This window comes from Vigna unguiculata, chromosome 7, assembly GCF_037176805.1.
Source record: "Vigna unguiculata cultivar grain cowpea cultivar isolate G323 ecotype 2 chromosome 7, ASM3717680v1, whole genome shotgun sequence".
Classification (NCBI taxonomy): domain Eukaryota; kingdom Viridiplantae; phylum Streptophyta; class Magnoliopsida; order Fabales; family Fabaceae; genus Vigna; species Vigna unguiculata.
The window spans coordinates 48,011,837-48,037,170 of NC_140798.1; the positions used below are offsets into that span (position 1 = coordinate 48,011,837).

The window sequence follows — 25,334 nt, forward strand, 5'->3', positions numbered from 1 at the left end:
AAATTATACAAGAAAAAAAATCCTTAATATCCCAATAATTTGATTGCTTGATTCGGTTAGCATAAAATGAGAACGTATATGAAAAGCAGAATAGGACCTAACTTGCTTCTGGCCCTATCATTTGTTCATATTGTCTTCTCTCTTCTCTTTTATTCTCTGTATTATTACAACCTGTTTTTTTTATGCATATGAAAATTTGAATTTTGTAAAAAGAAAGAGAAAAAAAAAACAGTTATTTCATGCTGGTGAGATGACCTTTTTCTATAACCATGAGAAAGAGAGTTTAAAATATTAATTTGTCACATTTAATGTTGACTGGCTTATATTTTTTATACAAGACTATTTTGTAAAACAAACAATAATACAACAACTTTAAGAGAAATCTCAATTTTTAAATCTGTTCTTACGAGAAACAGCAGCGGAAAGAATTAATACTTTTTTTTCTAAAATAAATTATTGAAAGATGTAGAATAAGTAATAAACAAAATGACTGTTTCATGAATTGGATAAACGATTCCACGTCAGTTTGACCATGTGAAAACCATTCACACCACAAGAAGATGATGATGAACACGTGGTTGAATCGTAACCGCGTGAAGAGTGCAACGTGTTCCAAGTGTTTTTATTATTAAATAACCACTTTAATTGATGACGTCATCCGTGACGCGTCTCAAATTGATGAATTTTATTAACGTGACCCTACAGTCATATTCGTATTTTACAGTAGACACGCACGAAGAACAAAAGAGGCACGGTTTTAACACAAAAGAACCTTCTTCTTTTTTTCTTCATATAAAAAAAAAATACATTACAACATAACATTTTTGACATAATGTCCAAGTAGCAACGACAATGGTATGAAATAAAAGAGGTGTGTGGACCAAGTTTGAGTGCATCAAAATCGATATACAGTGTGTAAAAAATAATGTATACTATAAGTGTATCACATCACATGTAGCATATACTGAATCACTGCACAACAACACATAAGCGTGGATGCTTTGCATTCCTAGGAATGATTTGCATTGTGAAGAAGGTTTTGAGCATATTCAGGGTTGTTGGGCCAAGCTCTCTGCTTCCATAACAGCTCCACTTCATCAAACGTCAACCCCTTGGTTTCAGGAACATAGACAAGCACAAACACAAAGGCAAGAACAGCAATAATAGCAATAATTAAGAATGTAGGACCAGTGCCTACAGCTGCAGCAACCGATAGAAATGACTGTGCCACAATTAGGTTTGAGATCCAATTCACAGTAGCAGACATGCCTCCACATGTCCCTCTGTATTCTTCGGGATATACTTCTGAGTTAACAGTCCAAGGAACAGTTCCCATTCCTGGGGCGAAGAAACCAATGTATAGCACCAAACCAAGAACTGCAAGCCACCCATAGAAACCACTTCCAGATGATTGGTTAAGGAATGACAAGGCCAAGATGATCAGAGATGCTATTACCCCTCCTAAGCTAAACAGGGCCAGTTTTCTCCGCCCTGCATGGTCTATAAGGTAAATGCCAAGAACTGTTCCGGCGGCATTCATGCCGGCAACTATGAGAGAGAGGAGAAGAGCCAACTCGTTAGAGTGAAAGCCGGCCATTTGGACAATTGTTGGGCTGTAGTACATCACTGTGTTGATGCCTGTGAATTGCTGAAATGCCTGTGCAACCATGGGACGGTATAAGAACACACTTCATTTTGCATGTTCAGAGTAAGAACATAGTCCCTCAGTGTGTTTCTGGCCTCAAGGATAATGAAATGAAACCACAAAGATGACAGACATGCGATTTTTCTCTCACACGGAACAAGCAGACATCACACAGTTCATCCTAACAATATAAAATAGTGAAAGCATGTTCATTTATTCTTTCATTTTGGTTTTTCTATTTTGGGAAAGATATTACTCAAGAAGAGCGTTCATGTTATTAATGCACACCTATAAATAATTCAAGCAAAAATCACAACACAAGTTTGTTTCCAATATGAGAGAAGTTATGTTTTGCTACCACATTGCCTCCAAATATGAAGTTTTTCTTACCTGCAATCCGGCTCCAGCAAGGAATGCAAGTCTAATTTCTTTTGATTTGAAAACATCCCGATATCTGATATTATCACCTCTTTGGTGGTCTCTCTCTGACTGAGTAGTAAGTAAATTAACTTCATCCTCTAAACGAGCAAAGTCATAGATCTTAGCTAGCACAGTAATGGCTTCCTCTTCCCTATTCTGCACACACGTGAAAGAAAAGACTTGTATAAAAGAAATAGCTTTCAAACCTAAAACATAAAACAATTATACAACCTTAATAAAGAGCCATCTGGGTGATTCAGGCAGTAAGAGCATAAGGAAAAACTGAACTACTGCTGGCACACCTGAAACTCCCAACATCCACCGCCACGTTCCTGGGACCTGCTTGATTAAGAATACGGGTAGTCATTGAAATAATACCCTCAACTCAGAAACAGGAACATGATATTTTGAGCTAAAACATTTTCCCGTAGTGAACTCTGCTTTGCCTATTTTCTTTTTCTGTATATTGAGGGGGTTAGAGATGTTCACGATTTCTCATGTTGATTCTATTAGAAATGTACGTGGTAAAGAAGAAGAAACACTAACTACATTTGAGAAAAGTGTAAGAGGAGTGATGGAGTTCAAATCACTGGTGGAAAAAAAATGAATTTTACCCTTTATTGTTTAATTGGATACAAAACGACGCTGGATAATTGACATTATTGCTATTTTATTTCATGAGAAGTGAATAAAAACAAAGCATGGAAAAAAAAACCTGTGTAAAAGCAAGATTTATGAGATAGGAAAGAAACTGTCCACCAGTTATCATGAGCACATTTGTGCTTACTAATGCTCCCCTTATTTCTGAAGGTGACAATTCTGCAATATAAACAGGAGCAGTAACAGAAGCTATACCCACACCCAAACCAACAAAAAAACGGCCAAGTATGAGAACATAAGGATCTGGAGCAGCGGCCATGACAATTGCTCCCAGAGTAAAGATAACATCTGCAATGACGGTTGCCTTCTTTCTTCCATAAGCATCATTAATCCAACCACCTGCTGCCGCCCCAACAATCGCACCCGCCAGTGCCATGCTGACAATTGTTTCCTGCAACTCAATACAATTAGACAGATCCAATGACAATTAGCCAACTGTTTTTTTCATCCATTTGAATTTCATATATAAATTTCATTTTGTGATACATAACCACCCTAAAGTTTTATTCAGAATGAAAGTTCATCTTTTGTGTGCTCTCGTCATGATCTTTAATGGATAACACAGCAATCACTAAAAGAAACCAGCTCCATCCTCTTAATTTATTTTCCTCTGAAGTGTCAGTAGAAATGGTAGAACCGCTAGAACAGAACAGGGAACTTACTCAAGCCTTTTATGAAAGCTTGGGTTTTTAAAATCTTTTATTTAGAGTATTTTAATCAGACAAATATATTTATGGCAAAAAATCTGACACGCACTTCAGAAGAGGAAAATTAAAAAGCAGACATTGCCGCAGGAACCACTAAAAGTAAAAGTAGAGAAACTGATTGTAGAACCACAATAACAACTGGCATTGCCCAGTAGAAAAGAAAAATCAAATTCCACCAGTAGCATTCTTGATTTTGTACGAATTCAATGGTCAAATATGAAAATTTGGTTGAAACAGTTGGATTAGTGTAGGACTGATAAAAAGATTGAATAAGGAAATAGGTATTGGCATAGTACTTGTAGAAAATTGCTGTGTCTGACGGCCTCAAAATCATCTTTAATATAGAGAAGGGCCCCTGATATAACACCTGCAATGCAATGAAATGTCATTCTCGGGTGAAGAAAAAATATATCCTAAAATAAAATCAGAATAAATTTGTGCGGAAGTAGGTACCTGTGTCGTAGCCAAAGAGTAACCCACCAATGCTAGCGACAGCAGTGAGTCCTATGATGTAAGGGTTTTTAAAGACGGAGACTTTCCTCTCTGGGTATATGTCCAGATACCCTGAGCTTCCCGGAATGGAATGGGTTATCGTCGTGATGGTCATGTCGCCGTGCGTGCGGTGCCCACAATGGTCGAAAGTTGATCCCCCAGATGAGAGTGAGACCAAATCACAAACACTTGGAAGTCACTCCACACTCTGACATGGGTTTCCTAATTCCATTTCTACTTGCTTGGGAATGGAAACTTATTAACTGCTTAGGGACGAACAGGACATAAGTCAAACAGTGGTTTCATTCCGTTGCATGTTGTTGTCTGGTGTGGTCCACTTCGTATATTATTATTTCCATGTTCTTATCATCTGACTCTGATACTACTCATGCACCTTCTTCAAATCTAATCCACTTTCAACATTAATCCATTACTGTTTAACCATTCCCTCACGCTTAACCAAACTCTAAGTGTATTTATATATTTGGTTTAGGAATGGACTCGAAGGAGTGGAGAGAAAGAAAGAAAATGAGAAAAAGACAATGAAATTGTGAGATTGTTTAAATTAAGAAAACGTGTTTTTTAAAGTGATGATTTTTTTATTTGTTACCAAACTTATTTTAAGTTTGTAGATATTATTTGTTTTCGTGAAAAAAGAAGATTTGATTAACTAATATCATAATGTGTGAGATTGTTAATAAGTTTATTTATTTTAATCGACTCAATTATCACATGTTTTTGAAATAATTGTATGATAAAAACACATTTTATTTACAAAATATATAAATAACTTAAATAAAAAAAAAGAAATAAAACATTATTATTTTCATAAACTTAAAATTACATAATAAACATTTTCTTTTTTAAATTCAGTCGCTTGTACAGGTAAAAGTAGTGTACATACATACATGAGAGGGAGCATATGTACACGTGAAAAGAAATATATGTAATTAAGAAAATCCGAAAGATATAAAATGATGTGAGTGTGTGGTTAAGATTAGTTTTGAGTTCCCTCAGCAAGAAGGGTCTGTGAGTCAGCGTTATGGCCCCGAGCTCTCTCCTTCCATATCAGTTCCACTTCATCAAAGGTCAATCCTTTGGTCTCTGGAACATATAACAGCACAAACAGAAAGGCAAAAACTGTAATGGCCGCAAGAATCAAGAAAGTGGAACCTGTTCCGATGGCATCTGCAACTGAAAGAAAGCTCTGAGACACAATCAAATTTGAAACCCAACACACAGTGGCTGACATGCCCCCACAGATTCCTCTGTATTCCTCAGGATATATCTCTGAGTTCATAGTCCATGGCACAGGACCCATCCCTGGGGCGAAAAAAGCAATGTACAGAACTAAACCCAACACTGCAAGCCATCCATAGAGTTCTTTTGATGATTGGTTTAGGAATGACACAGACAAGATTATCAAAGAAGCAAATACCCCTCCTAAGCTAGAAAGAGCCAACTTCTTGCGCCCGGCGTGGTCTATTAGGTATATGCCAAGAATTGTTCCAGCGGCATTCATGGCAGCAACTATAAGGGACAGCAGAAGAGCCACCTCATTAGAGCGGAAGCCAGCCATTTGAACAATTGTTGGGCTGTAGTACATCACTGTGTTTATACCTATGAACTGCTGGAAAGCCTGCACAGATGATTGACAATAGAGAAAAAAGAATGTTAGATATCATACAAGAATGTCCTAATTCTGAAATCATGATAGATATATATAAATTATGAAAAACAACGATATGCAGAAGAAATGTTTGATGAAAAGCAATAGTTTTCATATTAATTTATTGAAAATTTGTCTAATATATAAAATATAATATGTCATATTATAAGGAATAAAATAAAACTTAATATATCATTATAATATATGAATATTTGATAATAATATAAAAAAATAAAATATATGTATCTTCATCGATAAAATTAAAATTAGGAGATATCTAACGAAGAAAACTCAATTCTAAGACTGAAAATGAGTTTAGTGATGATACTAGATGTAATGTAATGTGTTTTATGTTACCTGAAGTCCAGCTCCAACGAGGAATGCCAGTCTGACTTCTTCTGATCGAAAAACATCACCAAATTTTATGTTCTTCCTTCTTTGGCGATCTTGCTCTGACAAAGCCGTTAAGAAATCAACTTCATCCTCCAAGCGATCGATGTCATAGATCTTGGAAAGCACATCAACAGCTTCATTTTTCCTGTTCTGCACATGCAACACAACACAACACAAGATCACAAAACAAAACATGACAACTACTGATAAGAGCAGAGGAATGTTGCAGCTGTCTGAACCTTCATAAAGAGCCATCTTGGGGATTCGGGTAGAGAAAGCATGAGAAAAAACTGAACCACTGCTGGCACAGCTGAAACCCCAAGCATCCATCGCCATGTCCCACGAACCTGGTTCAATAATTGAGACATATTGAATTGAGACACCTCGGAAAAAGAAAACTAAATTCTATGGTAAACAAAGTAATCGATTATTTACCCGTGTGAAAGCAAGATTTACGAGGTAGGAAAGAAACTGTCCACCAGTTATCATGAGAACATTTGTGCTTACTAATGAGCCTCTTATTTCAGATGGTGATGCTTCTGCAATGTACACAGGAGCAGTAACAGATGCAACACCAACACCCAAACCAACCAATAAACGTCCCAGAATGAGAACAGTAGGGTCTGTTGCAGCTGCCATGCCAATTGCTCCTAAAATAAATATTACATCAGCAATCAGAGTGGCCTTCTTTCGTCCATAAACATCATTTATCCATCCTCCTGTTGCTGCTCCAACTATTGCACCAGCAATTGCCATGCTCACTATTGTTTCCTGCCAAATCATACTATTACAATTCATTTACTTCCAATCATGTGCTGAAACTCCTAATGAGTTCATAATTGTTTCTTCTGATTCAGTTATGGATCTCTATAGCATCAAACCATAATTCCAATACTTACTTTAACTTGTAAACAGATAAATATCACATCATATTATATACATGAATGTCTGTTTGTAAACTCTGAACTCAATCACATGGGAAGATCACAAGGATTAATCGTACCTGAAGAAAATTACTTTGTTTAACTGTTTCAAAATCATCTTTAATATACAAAAGTGCTCCTGATATGACACCTGTGACAAAATGAATGTTACTCAGCTACAGAGAAAATAACTTGGACATTAGGAACAGGGACACGGGTGTTTTCAAAAACATGTTCAGCCATCACATGTAATTTTACACTTATTCATATATGGATGCTATATACTTTTTTAGTTATACGTGATTATACTGTTATTTAACACTCATTTATATTTTTCAAAATATTACATCATCAATTTTTTTAATTTTCATTACTATTTACATACATTACCATTCTAATTTTTGAAGTGTGCACACAAGTTTTTATCTAAATAATTTCAAAAGCTATGAAACCCTAGCAATACTTGTTCAAACTGCAAAATTTGAAAAGAAACACAGAATAGAAGGGATGGAACAAAGTTGAAAATGAGAAAATGAAAAGCACAATATTAAAATAAATGAGAAATTAGGTACCCGTGTCGTAGCCAAAAAGCATGCCACCAATGCCAGCGACAGCAGTGAGTCCGAGAATAAAAGGACTCTTAAAAAACGAGATTTTTCGGTCGGGATACACATCCAAATACCCTGAGCTTCCTGGTGCCGATTGCATTCTCGTCGTCATTTTCCCCAATTTTTTAATATAATCCAAACCTAATTATAATGATAACAAATTATTAAATTCACGATGCAGTGGTCGAATTCAATGGGGGTACAGTAACCTTCACCAATTCTCAATGGATATTGCAAATTTTGGACATTCCCCAGAAAACTTGATCATCCATTCAGATTCTAGCGTTTTCCCTTTTGTTTCTTGGGTGTTTCAAAAGGGAAACGACACGATATGTTATGCGATGCCATGCATGCATTCTGGTTGGACCTAAGAGGATTCCCAACATCTATTGTTACCATTTTTAAGACTGCCAAAATCTTATAGGTAACGGCGTTTTCTGACAATCATGTCTCTTTTATAAATGGCCCGTTTCAACCTTTTTTTAATAAAAAAAAACATGCATTATAATATTGAGGATAAGGTCACAAGCCACTAAAATAAATGTGTTTATCAAATCCAGTTCGAAAATTTGAATAAGTAAACTTTTAAGATGGCCTTAGTTTACTTTAAGACGTGTATATTTTAATTTTAAGATCTTAAAATGAGGATTATGAAGAAAAATAGTTGATCCATTCCAAAGAAACAGGGACCGCGAAATCACATATTTGCCTGTATTTTAATTTAAGGTTGTGTTCTGAAAATATTTAGTACAGTATTTGTTTTTGTTGGGTTTCCCTTCTTATGTCGAAATCGTCATTTTATTACATGTGACAAATGTGGACTATCGTATGCTTAAAGAATTAAAAAAATATATATATTGAAAATGAGATGCAAATGCAAACATGTTAAAAAGCTTCAAGAAAACATTTATTTACCTTACAATAATAATAAAAAAAAAGTCATTTTTGATATTATGCATTTTGGCTTCCCAAGAGGGTATTCTAGATCAATTATGGAAAGGACACATTCCAACTATTTTGTATAAAATAATGTAATAATCTCTTAAACTGCGTTACAGTGGAGAGAAAGAGAATATTGTTACATTAGTAATAAACAAAATACATACCCTGGTCACCAATTCAGTTTCTAGATTATAACTTAACGAAAAACTAACATCAGTAATATGAAAACTACAACACAGTAAAATCGTAAGCAGTGTCAGAGCCATGAAAATTAATGACACGCTATTTACCATGCATCAGTCTCTTGGGCGAGCAAGCCAAAGAGAGCTAAGAGCACGCAGCCTAGAAAAGTAGTCATGTATTGCCAGCAGTGCTCGTGCAGATTGCCGAGTTGTCAGTATCCGATGAATCTGTTGCAGTGTTTGCTGCCGCAGATTGTCAGCCTTCAAATCATCACCACACAAATCAAGAACTCGGTTAATTTACTTTCAAATAAGGTCATGTTAGACATCACTCGATTAATTTACTTTAACTTTGATGTTTCTTATATATGCATGCTGGTGCATAGTGTGAGAAAATTTTATCAACTATGAAAATGATTAGAAAAGTTTTTACCTGCTTAATGAAGCCCTCAAGTGTCCCTAATTTGCCCATGGCCATAGCCATTTGACCCATGTAATTGGCCACATTCCCTGATGAACCAGAGGAGCCAAGTGATCCAGTGGATAATGTCTCAGAAAGGGATTGCTGCAATGCTTCCATGCCCTGAGACAATGCATCTTCTGCCTGTTGGGAAGATTGCTGCAAGTTTGTGATACCCACTAACTGCTGCTCTGTTAGAGGTTCTAACTGATTTACCAGCAGCTGCAACCAAATTCATGTCACTCTAGTCAAGCCTCAAATTCATGCACGTCACAAACAAAACTTCACTTTATCAAACAATAACTTCAGGTAAATGTACTAGAGGTACACAATAGCTGAGAAAGACACGGTTTCAACTCAATATCTCTCTCTTCCGGTGGTTTAACAATTACAATGAAAAACCAGTGCTTAAAAAAGCCATAACAAAGAAAAGGGTCAGAATCAGCTCACCTTGAGGAGTTCAGAAGACCGAAAACCTCCAAGCCATAGGAAACACCTCTCGGCTGGTGTTTTCCACATGCCAGACAACAAATGGAAGACATCAGCCTTAGCTGCATTGGCCTTCAGCCTAAATATCTCATCATAATGTGCCATTACACCATCGATAATCATGCAGAGTTCTGTATCACCTGCGTGAGAATTTACAGCTGCTCTTAGCTCATTAACTTGTCGATTCTGCTCTTCCAGCCACCTTGCATACTCTGCATCAAATGCCATGGCCCCTGTACAAAAACATAGTTATGGATTATCCCATGCACAAGATGAGAAATTTGTACATTCCCGAAATTGTTTGGTACAATAAGGCACAAGTTATAAACATATTTTGATGTTAAAACTTGTGGAATGAATAACATATTTTAAGAAAAAAGGATACCATTTCCACTCATTGAATGCGCTTGATCACCTGAACTTGATATAAAGACTCCCTGTAGGAAAAGAAATCAGAGATTTGAGTTTAAATTGAATATGAGCATAGGTTGGCAAAGTTTTCACTAAAAAGGAGAGCATAATCTACTTCCAAGGAATAATTGCACCCTACCTGCTGCCTAGCTCGCTGAAGCTCTTGCTCCAGTTGGGTCAGCTTTAAACGACTACTTTCCAGCTGTTGAACATAAGCCTGAAGAAGAGTAACAACATTTTGGTATCAAGTCTTGCATTTTATGGCCAAATGGGGTGATGCAAACACAATTATTCCTAAAATCTATCAAAGAGATCAAACAAATAAAAACAGTACAAGTATCATAGTATTCCAATACAATCCATACTCATTACAAATAACTAATTACTATTCCAAAGTGCTCTATTCTATAAAGGCTGAATATCCATATTTATCATTTTACAACTTCCCTTCCAAGTGCAGTTAAGAAAAAACATACGGAAAATTGCCATAGATATAACATCACAGAGGTACTAACTAGTTACCAAAATAAATGTTTAGATTAGTCAGAGCTCAAAGAAAGTTGGACTCAAAGAAAGTTACCAAAATATATGTTTAGTTACCATAAAAGGAAGTATACTTCAGCCGCATTGTTGAGAAGCCAGTGGGAAAATTAAGCACAGACAACCAGGAGCAGTCTCGCTGGATTATTGATTATTTCATATTCCTTGTTTTACCTACAACTTTCCATTTTGGAGGATATCCTATTCTACCTCTAAATGTTCTATCCACCTTTCCCTTTGACAAATTGATTTTTCTATTAAAAAATCTATTATATTATCACTTTAACATAATCAATGTCCGTGGCCCTCTCAGTTCACAAGTAGGCTCACGTAATCTGTGGACTAAACTGATCATTCAAATACATACAATCACACAGATGAGAAATATATAGCCTGTATTTGAGTTATAATGAAGCCATGCCAATATTTATATGAAGAAAGAAGAAAATAGATAATCATTTGTAACAACAAATATTATAAAAAAAAAGTACATATTCCTACTTTCTTTCTCAGTCGGCTTTTTCTTGCAGCCTCACGATTCTGAGCAAGCCTGCGGAGAGTCTGTGATAAATTAAAAGCCAATGATCATGTAACAAATATTTATCAAAAATCTTAGATAGCAAAATAAATTTAAACAGAGTAAATATTTCTGTTGGTCCTTAAATGGTATACAAAATATTAGTTTGGTCCTCCATCTATAAATTGACATCAATATTGGTACATCAATGTTTATTGATGGCATCACTTAGTTCTTTAAGGATCAACCAGATGTTGCATCTTTTGAGAGCCAATTTGATGTTATATATAATTGGAGGGACCAAAATGGCAATTACTCTTCAAAATATTACCTTCTGATCTGTTTTATCCTTTGATCTGTCACTGGAGTCAGAAGCCACAGCAGCAAGGGCCTGACTTCTATCAAACTGTACACGTGGAATTGCAAATGTCAGATTGTAAGGAATGTTGACTAAATAACCTCTGCTTTAAGGAACTGAATGGAAAAGTTGATTCCTTGATGATGGGTTCAATAGGTTAAAAACCAAGAAGAAAATTGCATGGAAGGTAAAAAGAAACTGCACCTGTGGATTCTTATCGTCAGTGTCAGCATCTGTAGAAATATCAGTTCTAGGACTGGCATCAGCCATGGCAAACTCTTCCTGGTGTTCTGTATCACCAGTAACTAAATTTGATGTGTGAACCTTTTGGAATTGCAAGCTTTGCCGCTCTGTTTGGTTTGTTAATATGCTTTTGTCAAGTGAAGTTGGCAACTAAATTTAAAAAAAAAAAACAAAAAGATGTAAAATAAGAGGATTATGTTTTATCCAGCAATCACCTAATTTATCAAGCTGAATGTTTCATGGATAACGAGAACTAGAAAAACTCACCTTATCAAAGGAACCAAGTTGAATAGGACCTCGAGAAATTGTCTGGCTACTTACTTTAAGTGAGTCTAAAATTGAGTCTGAATCACATATCAGATAACATTATTAGAGAATGAAAAAGTGGAGAAAAGATTACATTTTATCAAGAATAGAAATAATAGTAGTCAGAGTATAAACTTAGACATCTAGTTCTTTACCCAAAGAGTAAAAGGCCGGTATATATTTTAGCTGTGAATGTATTACTGCTCCATTTTGTTATCTTTCACAGCACTTAGTTATATGTTTTATCAATGCTATTGTCATGCAATTGGTGAGATTATGAGAACTTACACATTGACTGATATCAACAACTCAATAATCCAATAAAATTTTGCTAACAAAAAGATTATTATAAAATGGGGAGAGTTAAAATAAAGATCGCCAAAACAAAATGCTTTTACCCTCTTAGAACAATATATTTATGGGTAGTCCGAGAGAACGAGTAGCACAATAGGTGCAATAAGAATTATTAGAATAAACTCTAAAACCATCTTAGAATGTGGACTTAAAGTCAAACTTAACACTACAAAACCAACTTAAAAGGTAATGTGTGTTACTGCTTATATGCTCTATTTTAGTCATATTTTAGACAATGTGAGATCTCCAACAAAACTAATAATAATTACACGTTCCTTTCTCTTATTGTGCCACACAACACTTAGAAATACTTTAAACTCCCCTATTCCTCCCTCTTATCAAACATAAACAATTGACAATCTGTTAGAGATAATTGATAAGTTTTTAAATGTGTTCTTTTCTTTAGGGTTTAGATCCTCTCCTTTTATTTTTAACTGGAGATATGTTGTTCAACAAATCTCAATCATCAATTATATTTGTTAGAAGTCTCACATTATATGGGTGCAAACCTTACCTTACAAGCCGAGTTTTGTGAAACTGAGTTAGGTTTAAAGTCTATTTCTTAACAATATTTTAAACTCAACCTATGGTTAAAATTATAACTCAATCAAACTCTCATCTCTCTCCTTCCTTTTACATACAGTAACTAAATCCACTAACTCCAGTATGACTCTCCCACCTTTTTTTTAATATCCGTATCACAACCATGAGATTGCAGACTTGCTGCAATCTTTCACAACTGATTTTGCTTTGCAAAGTTGTTACCACTTGATTTCTTTTTTAATTTTCACCGAAATAAGATAATCTAATAATAGTGATTTCATATTCAATCATTGCAACAACATGCTGTGATGTTGGTTTTATAGTAATAAGAAAACCACAAATATAGGAACAATACTCACTAATGAACCACTACTCCTATCTTCATAACTTACACAAGCCAAAATTTCTTTTCTACAGACTAACTGATTGCAGCAAAGAAACTGCCTCTATTCTACTGCACACCTGTCATAACAAAAACATATCCAGCAGTATAATAATAGTACACTAATTATATACTCTATCGTGTACTAAGGTGGTGCTAGCTTTCTCTTGAAAGGGAAAGACAATACGATACCCCCATTTCTGACAAGTTTTTGTTATTTTCACGTACATAGCCATATTAGTTGGAGGTAGAACAACAAGTGAATTTACCGAGGAAAGGTTTGTATGTTTTTACTTGGTGCACAATATTGCTTTGAATCTAAGGGAAGGCTCAAAGCAAATGTTTAATGCACAAAGTCAAGTTTGACCACTCACAGTGAAAATATTAGTAAATGAATTTTAGTAATAATACATGAGATTAAGAAGATATTTTAAAATGAATATTGCTTCTTATTGAGTCATTATGTGTTACCACTACGTGGCTAACAGATGTAAATAAAGCTCTGTAAAATTAGATGAAATTGAGAAGAAATCATGTGAGTGGCCATTGGTTTTTATTCTGTGGTCATACTAATTTGTTACTACCGAATGACTTACTGTGAAACATGAAATTCAGCATTAGATGCAGAGTTACAAAGAAATGCATGAATTGCTATGTGTTGCTTTCTATTAAGTGGATATTTGTTAACATTAAGTGGCTAAAAATTTTATATGAATTTCCATCTCTAAAGTAACAGGAAATTGGGAAATAAAATTTGAGTGGCTATTCCGTTTTATCGATTTTAGGTTAAATGGTTAATTATGGTAAATGAAGCCCTATACATAAACTTACACACAATTAAATCAAGCTACATGTGTAAAGTTACATTAAATTATGAAGAAATTTGGAAGTGATTATTTTTCATTGAATGGCCATCTTTTACCCACGTGCGGCGAGTAGCAAAGAAACATTAATGGTATTAATGTTCATTAAGTAAAATTAAATGGCTATTCTCTCTAAATAAGCCATCTACAGTTCTTCTTAATAATATTAGCAATTTCTGTCCCGCAAAAGTGGATATTACTGGTTATTAGTCCATCCCATAACTTTTACCAACAATACTTATCATTTTAGACAAACAATAAGCAACATTTACACACATAGTTCTTCAAGTTTAATAATAAGTCTTTAGAATTTGCATTTAGGCTTAACTCATTGGTAAAGATTATCCCTACCATGTATAAATTATTTTGATAATATCACTACTTAATGTGAGATCATCAACATACACTCCCCATATCAAGGAGCAAACATCTCAAATTATATGACTGGATATCTAAAGGCAATCTTATAACAAGTGAAACAATAAGCCCAACAACAACTAAAATAGACTTTGATATCATCCTATGAATCGAGTTTGAACCCAAACCCATAAATTGTCTCATGGAATAAGGATTTCCAGCCCCCATGCTTATATATATTATATCACTAGTCAATGTAAAATCTCCAACACATTCTCTTCGTGTCGAGTGTGAAATCTGCAAAACTGGACAATTTTGAGTGGCCAGTAATTGGTGTCCCAATAAGCCCAACAATAACCAGTAGGATAAACTCTAATATTATATTATAATTTAGGTTTAGCCCTGCTTTAATCGCAAAAGCCAATTCATGAAATGAGGATTGCTAGTCAATAAAGGATCTCTAAAACACCCTTCTCAGGCCAAAAATTAAGCACCTCAAGCGTGAAGTTTAAAAACACATGTGTGTGATCTAATAATAGATGTCCTAGTAGGCTCAACAATAACCAATAGAATATACACTAGTACAACCACATTAGAATTTAATTCTGGTTCAAACTCAACCCCAAAAGCTAAATCATGTGAAGGTTTCCCTCACTTATACACAGTATTTTGGTTATATCAATAGTCAGTGTTAGATCTCTAACACACTCCAGTCATGTTGCTCATGGAGTTAAGAGTAGTTGCCCTCGCTTGTATTATATACACTATACCAGTAAGCAATGCAGAATCTTCAACAAAAGAATACTTACTTCCACTTAAGGCAACAGCATCCTCTATGCGATATCCAACTGATTGATCAAAGTCAGACAGACGAAAAGAATCAACCGTGCTTCCCTCTGTATAGCTGAAAAAAAACAAACATATATCTTTTCAGACAAACAGCACATAAAACCTAAGTCTTCTGAACTTGATGGATTCAAAAAACAAAAACTGGAACATTCTAATAGACTAGTAACCAAGATGTTTTTCCCCTTTCCGTGAATGTTCTATTGTTGCTACGACAATGAATCTAAATACCCAATAAAGAAGCAACGACATGGGAACAAAAGAAATCTAGGTTGGGGAAACTATGCACCAGCATTTCATAAAACGGACAGATTTAGCATTATTAAATCTAACACTAAGAGTAACTGCTAAGAGGAAATATACCATGCATTGGAATTGGGCTGTTGTGAATTGAAGCTCGGCATCCCTCTTGCTGTTCCCTTCTCATCTTCTACACAAACACAGCTCTACTCCACACACACCATCATATTTCAATAATAACCTTGCAACCCAACAAAACTCAAGACCTGAAATTTATGACCAAAACAATTCACAGAATAAAAAACACAGTCTTTGCTTCAGTGGAAGCACACTAGCAAAACGACTCTGAATCAAAAACATTGATAGCAAAAGAAACTCTTCACATGCTTCTTCTGCCCATGAGGGATGGTCAGCAGACTCAACTTCGACGGAGACAAAATTAAAACAACTCAAATCTAGAGAATTTCTGGACTTCCTCAGATAGTAACAGAAAACAAATCTGAAACCGTTGAAGAAAAAAACACTCAACTGTAGTAGCTCAAGCGATTAAAAAATGGGAACAATCCAGTGTGCTCACAAGCTAAACTCACGGAAAACGATAATTTGCAACTGCAAAAAAGTCAAAGCAGGACACTTTGACAAGCAAAAGACTAATTTGACACCAACCTAGCAACCCCTGATGGATGCCCAAACCAATAAAAAAAGAAAATACCAAATCTAATCTGAAGAAGATTAATTGCAAAAAAATAAAAAATAAAGTTTTTTGCTTTCACTGATGCTACCAAATACTGGCAGAGAATGAAGGGAACCCACCTTGAAATTCTGATGATGTGGGTGATGATGATGAATGATGATGGTATCTGTTCAAAGTTTTTTTTGGTGAATAATTATTATTGTTGGATTAAAGTGAAAGGAAGAGGGCTATATGAGAGAGAGAAGAAGGATCGGTCCAATTTTAAGACGTATTGTTGTGTTTCCAATAACTAATATTTTTCATTTTTCCATTTTTATAATGTTTCGGTGCTTTGACATGATTCATCGTTAATTGTATTTTACTGTTCCTGTGTTGGCATCTTCTTGTATTTTCATTAATTTTTGTTTGTTTTGCTAATTGTTTATGTTTATGGTTTTGTCACTGTATCAGAGATACACACTGACACGGTAATTACACAGTGTCTTACGTTATAGGTTCACAGCTATCTTTCACTTTTCATTGTTGCGGCCATGATCCTCTGCTACAAGACACACCTGTTATTGGTGCAGCCTTTTTCATTTACACTTTTAGCTTCTTAAATTTTACTTTTTTATTTGTATCTTCTTCCAAAACTATCTATTTTTAATTTCTGAATTTCAGAAATCTACTTATTCTAAACCCCTTTTTTCATTGGTGTTACTAGCTACATCAAATGAAAAATTGAAAATTTGTACTTTATGAGAACTTTTAACCGTCAAAATTTATTCTTTATACAATTTTTTCTCTCAGATGTTTGTCTAAATTTGTTAAGTCAAGCTTTTTCGTTGGTCATTGGTTAGGTTTACAGAATGTTTCTGAATTAAATTCTCAAAAAGAAAATCATCATTTTATTTGATTAAGAAAATACGTTTTATTTTAATATGTCTTCGTATACCTACCATTTAAGACATGTACGTGTTCAAGAAAATTAAATTTTGTATAACATTTAATTTAATTATATTTGATCTGATTATATTTGATTGAAATAGTCGAGATATTTAGGTGATCAAAGTGACTCATGTGTTTAACTTTTTTTTTTTCTAAATTAGGTTAAACCAACCATTTGATCTTTATATTCAATATTTAATGCTTATTTATGAATTAATATGTGAATGACACAATGTAACTTGTTTCTTATACAAAATAGCATTACATTTTTATTGTCAACTTTTGTAACTTTAACGTGACATTAAGTTTGTATTTTTGTAACACTATTGGAAAAGTAAACTTAAAAAAGGAAAAATAAAACAGAAAAAGTAAAAAAAAAAATGTCGATAAGTGAAACTTGCTATAATTGTTTAATGAAATATTTACTAAAGTTGTAGTTGAAGTAACTTATGAATAATTTAATTTAGTTGAAAGATACATATTTTATAGTAATTACTATTTTAGTTTTTAATTAATTTCAAACCTTGAGCAATCAATTATTTTAAGGGTTAATTATGTTTTTGGTTCCTGAAAGCAATTTTAGTTTTAGTCTCTCTTCTAAAATTTGCTCTAAATAATCTCCGTCCTTTCAAAATTCATGGAATTATAATTATATAAATATAAAATAACAATTGGATAAATATTAAACAATTACAATAAAAATAATAAAATGTATGGCTTAAAAATAAATTATGAAATTAAAGATCAAATAAAATTTAATAACAACTTATTAAAGTACATAATAAATTATAGACATTCTAATTAATTAATTAATATATATATATATATATATATATCCTTATTCCCTTATTCGAATTAAAAAAAATATTAAGTGAATATTATTACTTATCTAATTAAAAAAAAAAAATACTCTTATCATTTATCATTCTTATTTATCTTTGTTTTAAAATATGGTTAATCTAATCAGTGTCCTAAAAGTATTGTTTAGAATATAATTAACGAGTATTAAATTTTGTATTAAATTTTGTAAAAATATAGATAACTGAAATACTAAATGAATTTTGACTTTAACGATTATTCATGCATGTTTACTTTATGTAGAAAAAAAAAATACCAACAAGTGTTATCTATCTATACCTGATAATTCATTTACTACACACAACAATATTTTTTTCGTTAAATAAAATGCATGCCATTGTTTATGTCTAGTTATAATTGATTGTATTTTCTTTTTAATATTTAATTTCGCAAAAAATTTCATGTCATTCTTAATCATAATCACAAATAACAAATTTATTTATTTTCTAACTCTATATTTTTACGGGGCATTTAAATTATAAAAGTTTAAATTTATTCTCATAAAATGTAATTTATATAATTTGTAATATAAGAACAAAAAATGTCATTACAAGAGTTTAATAGTTTCTTTTATCAAATATTTTTCACATCACATCTTTATTTTAGTTTAACTTATAACAAATAACTAATTAATTAGTCATAACAACCGTTATTATGATGTGGAAACTAATTAATTAGTCATAACAACCGTTATTATGATGTGGAATAAGATGAAAGACAGTGAGGATAGTTAAAAGATGTAGTTTAGTATTCGTAATGAAAGCTGCGTTGACACATTGAATGTTTGAGGTGGAAATGATTGAAGTGAGGTGTGAGGGAATCGTTTAAACATAATTAACCCAAAGACAGACAAAACAATGGTTGTTTTTCGTTTCAAAGCCGTTTTGTTTTTCAAAACTTAATGCATCTCTCCAAATTTGGTGGCTCTAAGGTGTATAAAAATGTTCATGCAATCATCATCTCTTCACCATTCAATTCCTTAATCACTTCTTCATTAATTAAAACTGACAAAGTTATTTATTATTCCTCCAACAAGAACACAAAAATGGTGGCTGAAATGGGCATGTCCATGAGAGCAGGAAGCTCCAGTTACCTGGAGATGCATCCAGAACGCAAAATCGCTCTTTTCCAAAACCCCTACATCATAGGAATAACTTTCGCCGCAGGCCTAGGTGGTCTTCTATTCGGCTACGATACTGGTGAGTATCATTGTTATACATAAACACTAACGTTACATGTATGAACAAAGAACACTTTCTTACGTTATATGTTGGTGCATGGTTGCATGCATGCATGCATGCAATAAGCAGGTGTGGTGTCAGGTGCTCTTCTGTACATAAAAGAGGATTTTGAGGTGGTGAAGAATAGTAGCTTTCTTCAGGTATCATGTTAAGTACTATTAAATGTTAATGAATATTACATATTTAATTAAGTTTGGGAGATGAAGCATATAAAAATAATGATTTTGTGATGCAGGAAGTGATTGTTGGAATGGCGTTGATTGGTGCAATATTCGGTGCTGCAATTGGTGGTGTGATTAACGATCATCTGGGACGTAAGAGTGCTACTATCATTGCAGACATATGTTTTGGCGCAGGGTCAGTAGTAATGGCTACTGCACCAAATCCTTACGTGATCATAGCGGGTCGTTTTCTGGTGGGGCTGGGTGTTGGTGCTGCCTCTGTCACTGCTCCTGTGTACATTGCAGAAGTATCACCGTCTGAAATAAGAGGAGGATTAGTCAGTGCAAACACTCTTATGATTACTGCTGGACAATTTGTCTCCTATGTCGTTAATTTTGGACTCACCAGGGTACTTCATTGTTTCTTATTATTACTTGGCTTATTACAAATGTTTATGATTAAACTGTTTGTGAAAAATCTAATCCAGGTTCCTGGGACATGGCGTTGGATGCTTGGAGTTGCAAGTTTGCCAGCTGTTCTTCAGTTTGTCCTCATGGCCTTTCTCCCAGAATCCCCTAGATGGCTTTACATGAAGGTAAAAATCCCAGAAATAAAAGAGTTAGAAATCACAAACTTTTTGGTTTTCTTTTCTTACTTACCTGTTCTAACTCTTCAATCCATTTCATGTCTAAACCCTTGCTTTGATTGATGAAATAATTTGAGTTTGATTGTTACAGAACAGGAAAGAGGAAGCAGTTGGTGTGCTCTCTAAGATTTACTCCTCACCCCGGTTGGAGGACGAGATTGCAATTCTGGAAGAACTCCTGGAGCAGGAACGCAAGAGTGAGGTGAAAGTGAAGTACAGTGATATTTTCAAAAAGAAAGAGATTAGATGTGCATTCATTTGTGGGGGTGGACTTCAGGCTTTTCAACAGTTTTCTGGTATCAGCATCATAATGTACTACAGCCCCATAATCATTCAGATGGCTGGCTTCAGATCAAACCAATCAGCTTTGTTCCTCTCCCTCATTGTTTCTGGCATGAATGCAGCAGCCACGATTCTAGGCATCTACCTCATTGACATTGCTGGTCGTAAGGTGCTCGCTCTTGCTAGTTTGTCTGGTATGACTATCTCCTTGGTCGTCCTCTCCACATCTTGCTACCTCATGGGACATGGCAACGCAACTCAAACACTTGGATGGATTGCTATCTTGGGTTTGGTTTTGTATATTCTTTTTTATGCCCCAGGAATGGGTCCAGTGCCATGGACTGTGAATTCAGAGATTTATCCTCAGGAATACAGGGGGTTGTGTGGTGGCATGTCAGCAACTGTCAACTGGATTTGTAGTGTGATAATGTCCACCAGCTTCTTATCTGTGGTTGATGCCATAGGTCTTGGTGAGAGTTTCATGATTCTTTTGGGAGTATCTGTCATTGCAGTTGTTTTTGTGATATTTTGTATGCCTGAGACCAAAGGGTTGACGTTTGAAGAAGTGGCAAACATTTGGAACGAGAGAGTCCATGGGAAGGACAAAAATGTGCAGAAAACGCAACTTTGAGTTCCTAGTTAGTGTACCAATCTATGACAATCAAGCTCATCCTCTCTCTACTTTTAGATGGATCAGTGAAGTTTTTTCTCTATTGAGTGAGTAAGTAAGACGAGGAGAGTGATCCATGTTTTGTGTCCATGAAATTTTAATTCAAAGTCTTGGAAAGATATTTTCATTTGGGTTATTGATGTTGAATATCGTTTTGCTCATTAATTATGAGATCTCTCTGTTATACAATCTCTTTCTGACATTACTCTCAATGGTCATACTTCGCAAATGATCATTTTCGTTTCAGTTCCAGAGGTTTAAACGTTAATCAATGGTAACCTTACAAGAATAGTTACCTTTCAATTAACATTTCTAGCAAAGAAAACATAAAAACGTTAATGCCTTTAAAAAGCATGCTTCTACAACATAAGGGCACTTTTTCTTTTATTTTTATGAGTTGGATTGAAACGTATATTATACAGATACAACACTTATTTTTGTGACTTCTACCCAACAATCTCTGAAGTTTTTTCAGAAGTTCTACAAACATGTACTACGGTATGGCAAAGCCGAGCCAATGTGTTATATTACTACTATTTGATTACTTTTGTAACTTTTTATCCTTGAGAAGCTACTCAGCTACATATACAAGGAGAAGTAAAATGAATAGCAAACATCTAATCACAAAACCACGAAAAAGCAAGAGATAAAATGAAACTGTTTTTCAACCACAACTAACAGTAACAGAGGCATAAGGGCAGGGACTTGGTGGAATTGTGACAGGAGCTATTCCTTCCAGCATAAGCATCACCTTCTTCATTGTTGGCCTGAGAGAGGGATCCTCTTGAAGGCACCAAATAGCTACCATCACAAACCTTTCCAACTTATTTATGTCATTGATAGCCTCATCGTCATTTTCAACCAGAATGTCTATTCTTCCATTCCTATAGCAGTCATAAGCCCAGTCAGTTAAAATGCTTTTCTCATCGATCTCAAACTTATCATCTACATTTCTCCTGCAGCAAATGATCTCCAGAAGCAGCACACCAAAACTGTAGACATCAACCTTGGTTGTGATTGGCGCACTCCTGAACCAGTCTGGTGCAACATACCCTTTTGTTCCTCGAACGTCAGTTTCTGTGCGGCTTTGATTAATCATTAGTAGCTTTGACAACCCAAAATCTGATATTCTTGCATTGTAATGCTCATCAAGAAGTATATTTTGAGGCTTTATGTCACAGTGGATGATCTGGGTGAAGCATTCCTCGTGCAAGTAAACCAGCCCTCTTGATATCCCAAAGGCAATCTGGACTCTTTGGTTCCAGTTAGGCTTGAAATCTCTGAATAGGAAATTTGCCAAACTGCCATTGCTCATGAACTCATACACCAGAATCCGGTTTTCTAGCTCATCACAATATCCAATCAGGCGAACCAAGTTTTTGTGATGAGTTTGGCCAATTACATTCACTTCTGTTTTGAATTCCTTATCGCTGTCTTTGAGCAACTTGTCCAGTTTTTTGACAGCAATAGTAGCCAAATCCGTTTTTCCTTTAAAGACAATTCCACACGACCCCCTTCCCAATTCTTCTCTGAAGTTATCTGTTGCCTGCACAAGCTCTCTAAAGCTGAAACTGCGCAAATTGGTTTCTGCAACAGTATTATTTGTAGAACTTCTCTTGTAGTAGAAGTGGAAGCCAATACATACTGCACTGATCACCATGAGATTCAAAAAGACAGAACCTCCTAGAAGGACTGCTATCACAGTTACCAAAGTGTCTTGATCTTTTTCATTTTCCTTCTCTTCTATGAATGAATTTGAAGGAGTATCTGACACGGCATCATTTTTCCTCAACTTAATGAAAGCAGATGCCTGAACTCGTCCACCCCGTCTTCCATTTGAGAGAGGCAGTTTCTTCTTCCAGCAGCTATCATCTCTAAAAATAGAAACAGCACATAAGCAATCTTGCAAGCAAGAATTCTTGCAGTCTTCTGAGTTGTAATGTAGATACAACTCAAAATCTGATTCAGGCCAATCTGTATTCACCATTTCCTTCATGAAGTACATATCTTCTTGCAAGCTTTGTCCACTTCCTCCACAACCTAGTTCCAAATTCGGTCTACAGCTGCCGTACTCATCAGTTGAATCAAGAAGAGAATAACCTTCGGGGCAAGTGCACTTAGGTCTTTGATCAGCTTCCAGAGTGCAGATACTATTGAATCCACAGACCCCACTACCAGCCGTGATTGCTTTCAAATCCATGCAAATGTCATCTGGCAATGTCTTTATAACTGACCAGCTTGGATTTGAAGCTCCACTTTTGGGGTAACGGGATATGGTGAAAGTTCCATCAAAATTCATGGTTGCTCTATAGTAATAGGAATCAATTGAGAGCATATCATTTTGATTGGTAATATAAACCTTCTCATAGCTCCTCTTCAATACATAAAATCCTGAATTATCAAACATCACTCGGAAACCGCAGTTTGTTGTATTGTTGGGATCATAAGTGTTACTGATATAGTGAGCCTCATAAGTACGGTTTGTAGGCAAATTTATGGGATTAAGTACAGCATTACCATCCGGAAGCAAGCGAAATTGGAACCTTCCTCGTGTGTAGTTGGTCTCTCTCTGGCGTGACGAAAGTGTGCCTTTAACCTCCATGATTTGAGTTGGCACCAAGGTATCAGTTGGATTGCTGAAACTGTCCCACAACATCTGTGAATTCTCATCTACAAGTTGGAAATTGCCTGTGTCATTCATTAGTCCATGGGAAATTGTACCTGATATGAGCTGTGATGTCCATAGCTCACACCCTGTGGGGTTTTCAGCACAAGCCCTCTGCTTTTACTGAGTTCCAGTGTTGAGCCTTTAGGAGCAGGGTTGTCTCCATTTGCATACCAAATGAAAGAGGGATGAGGTATGTTTTGGTATCTTATGGCAACCAGGAAAAGGGAATAACCCTCTGGCTGATGAAATCCGAATGCAAACTCTCCTGATGGAGAAAGCCATTGCGCACCCTCATTACCTGCGATAAGGGTATCACCAATGCTAACATTAGTCTTAGCAGAGGCAAAGGAGTGTGGTAGTTGCAACAAAGGAAGAAGTATAACAGTGGTGAGACAAACAAGAACAATTTTTGCACTCATCTTTGCTTGTGGGTGGAAGCAAAGATGTATTGGAACTGGAATTTCAAGAAATCATGCTATGTTTTTGAAACGCACTTTCAATGAAACGCACTTCTGACTTGTCAGCAGAACAGTGGCATTTGATCAAGTGAGAGAAGACGCGTTATACCGAGTCTCGCTTCGATTTGCACGACACGTTAAAATGACTTTTGAATTTGAAATCATATATTTCGATCATATTAAAAGGCACTTGATTGCTATCTTAGATGTAAATTTACTTTAGATGGTTACATTAGATGGTGATGGCCGTGACATAGACACCAAATTTACTATCAACACGAAAATAAAAGGTTCAATTTACATATATTAAATGCATTTTTCTAATATATCATTTATTATGGACTTAAAAAGTCATGGGAGTTTAACTTATAACACTAATCAACACTATTCATGATTAATAATTGTTACAAAGTAAAAAATATACATTTTCTCATATAAATTGTAAAACTTTTGTAAGATTAACTGGTTCAAGTAAATATATTGTAGAATTTTTATGCAGCATAAACAAAATTATTGTTCATATAACTTCTGAAATAGTCATTGGACGAGTTAGTAAAACACTATGGTAGTTTTGTACAAAATTAAATAAAAAAAAATCAACAGATAATGTCTGTAAAAAGATTAACAATTTTTCGATTATACAATTAACCAATTAGACACCTATGCCATCCCCACTCTAAAATTCACAATCTAGCTTCATAATTAATTATACGGAGATGGTAAAAGTTAGAAAACTATCAAGTAAAATGAATTTTGTAAAAGATAAGAAAACAAAAAAACCAAGTTAATGTAGAAAAGTTATACCAAAAGCCTAACAAAATTCGTCTGACAACTTTGTTAAGTAATTTAACACATCCACACGTATTATATACACTCCAACTCTCGAAAATACGCATTGGAACTCCCAGTAAAACACTAGAACAATATTTCAGCCGCACTCAAGGACAATTTTTTTTCAAAACATAACTTATAAGCAATTTTGTTCAAAAAAAATACATAAAATAATAGTACACAAATTCTCAAATTAGTGCCACAAAAGAGGACATTTTTTTTATATGAGCAAAACTATGCATAGACAGAACTTCACATGCCATACAATATCATAATAAAATTATATCACACTCCTATTTTGCACATTGTTAACTGGAAATTAATGATCACCAATCTTTTATCTGACA

The 25,334-nt window shown here is 34.7% G+C and overlaps 5 protein-coding genes across 10 annotated transcripts; 1 reads left to right on the top strand and 4 right to left on the bottom strand.

Annotated features, from left to right (window-relative positions):
• Positions 1–755: 755 nt before the first annotated feature.
• On the bottom strand, positions 756–4,229 carry LOC114192026 (inositol transporter 1-like). Its single transcript, XM_028081566.2, has 6 exons — positions 3,886–4,229; positions 3,729–3,799; positions 2,781–3,116; positions 2,297–2,404; positions 2,036–2,221; positions 756–1,657 (listed from the first exon to the last, which is right to left on the bottom strand). The coding sequence occupies exons 1-6, from the start codon at positions 4,037–4,039 to the stop codon at positions 1,010–1,012; spliced, it is 1,503 nt and encodes a 500-aa protein (XP_027937367.2). The 5' UTR covers positions 4,040–4,229; the 3' UTR covers positions 756–1,009.
• Positions 4,230–4,657: 428 nt separating this feature from the next.
• On the bottom strand, positions 4,658–8,134 carry LOC114191667 (inositol transporter 1-like). Its single transcript, XM_028080999.2, has 6 exons — positions 7,482–8,134; positions 6,990–7,060; positions 6,422–6,757; positions 6,226–6,333; positions 5,951–6,136; positions 4,658–5,563 (listed from the first exon to the last, which is right to left on the bottom strand). The coding sequence occupies exons 1-6, from the start codon at positions 7,627–7,629 to the stop codon at positions 4,922–4,924; spliced, it is 1,491 nt and encodes a 496-aa protein (XP_027936800.1). The 5' UTR covers positions 7,630–8,134; the 3' UTR covers positions 4,658–4,921.
• Positions 8,135–8,507: 373 nt separating this feature from the next.
• Positions 8,508–16,549, bottom strand: LOC114191668 (transcription factor TGA6-like). Of its 6 annotated transcripts, XM_085676282.1 has the most exons (13): positions 16,364–16,549; positions 15,674–15,816; positions 15,274–15,368; positions 11,927–12,003; positions 11,621–11,809; positions 11,390–11,464; positions 11,043–11,102; positions 10,141–10,218; positions 9,976–10,027; positions 9,731–9,823; positions 9,552–9,604; positions 9,075–9,323; positions 8,508–8,902 (listed from the first exon to the last, which is right to left on the bottom strand). In XM_085676282.1, exons 2-13 carry the CDS (start codon positions 15,712–15,714, stop codon positions 8,756–8,758), a joined length of 1,209 nt encoding a protein of 402 aa, XP_085532408.1. In that variant the 5' UTR covers positions 15,715–15,816; positions 16,364–16,549; the 3' UTR covers positions 8,508–8,755. The 6 variants fall into 6 exon arrangements, with proteins under 6 accessions (XP_085532408.1, XP_027936801.1, XP_085532407.1 ...); XM_028081000.2 differs by having other exon boundaries at positions 9,552–9,823; positions 16,364–16,548; XM_085676281.1 differs by having other exon boundaries at positions 9,552–9,823; positions 15,674–15,756; positions 16,364–16,526.
• A 2,525-nt stretch (positions 16,550–19,074) lies between these two features.
• LOC114191461 (inositol transporter 1-like) lies at positions 19,075–21,048 on the top strand. Its single transcript, XM_028080633.2, has 5 exons — positions 19,075–19,228; positions 19,340–19,410; positions 19,506–19,841; positions 19,920–20,027; positions 20,170–21,048. Exons 1-5 carry the CDS (start codon positions 19,075–19,077, stop codon positions 20,989–20,991), a joined length of 1,491 nt encoding a protein of 496 aa, XP_027936434.2. The 3' UTR covers positions 20,992–21,048.
• Positions 21,049–21,474: 426 nt separating this feature from the next.
• LOC114189788 (G-type lectin S-receptor-like serine/threonine-protein kinase RLK1) lies at positions 21,475–24,186 on the bottom strand. The gene is given in 2 exon segments (XM_028078474.2): positions 21,475–23,781; positions 23,784–24,186. Coding segments are annotated over 2 exon segments (2,421 nt in total). The 5' UTR covers positions 24,118–24,186; the 3' UTR covers positions 21,475–21,694.
• Between the last annotated feature and the right edge of the window lie 1,148 nt (positions 24,187–25,334).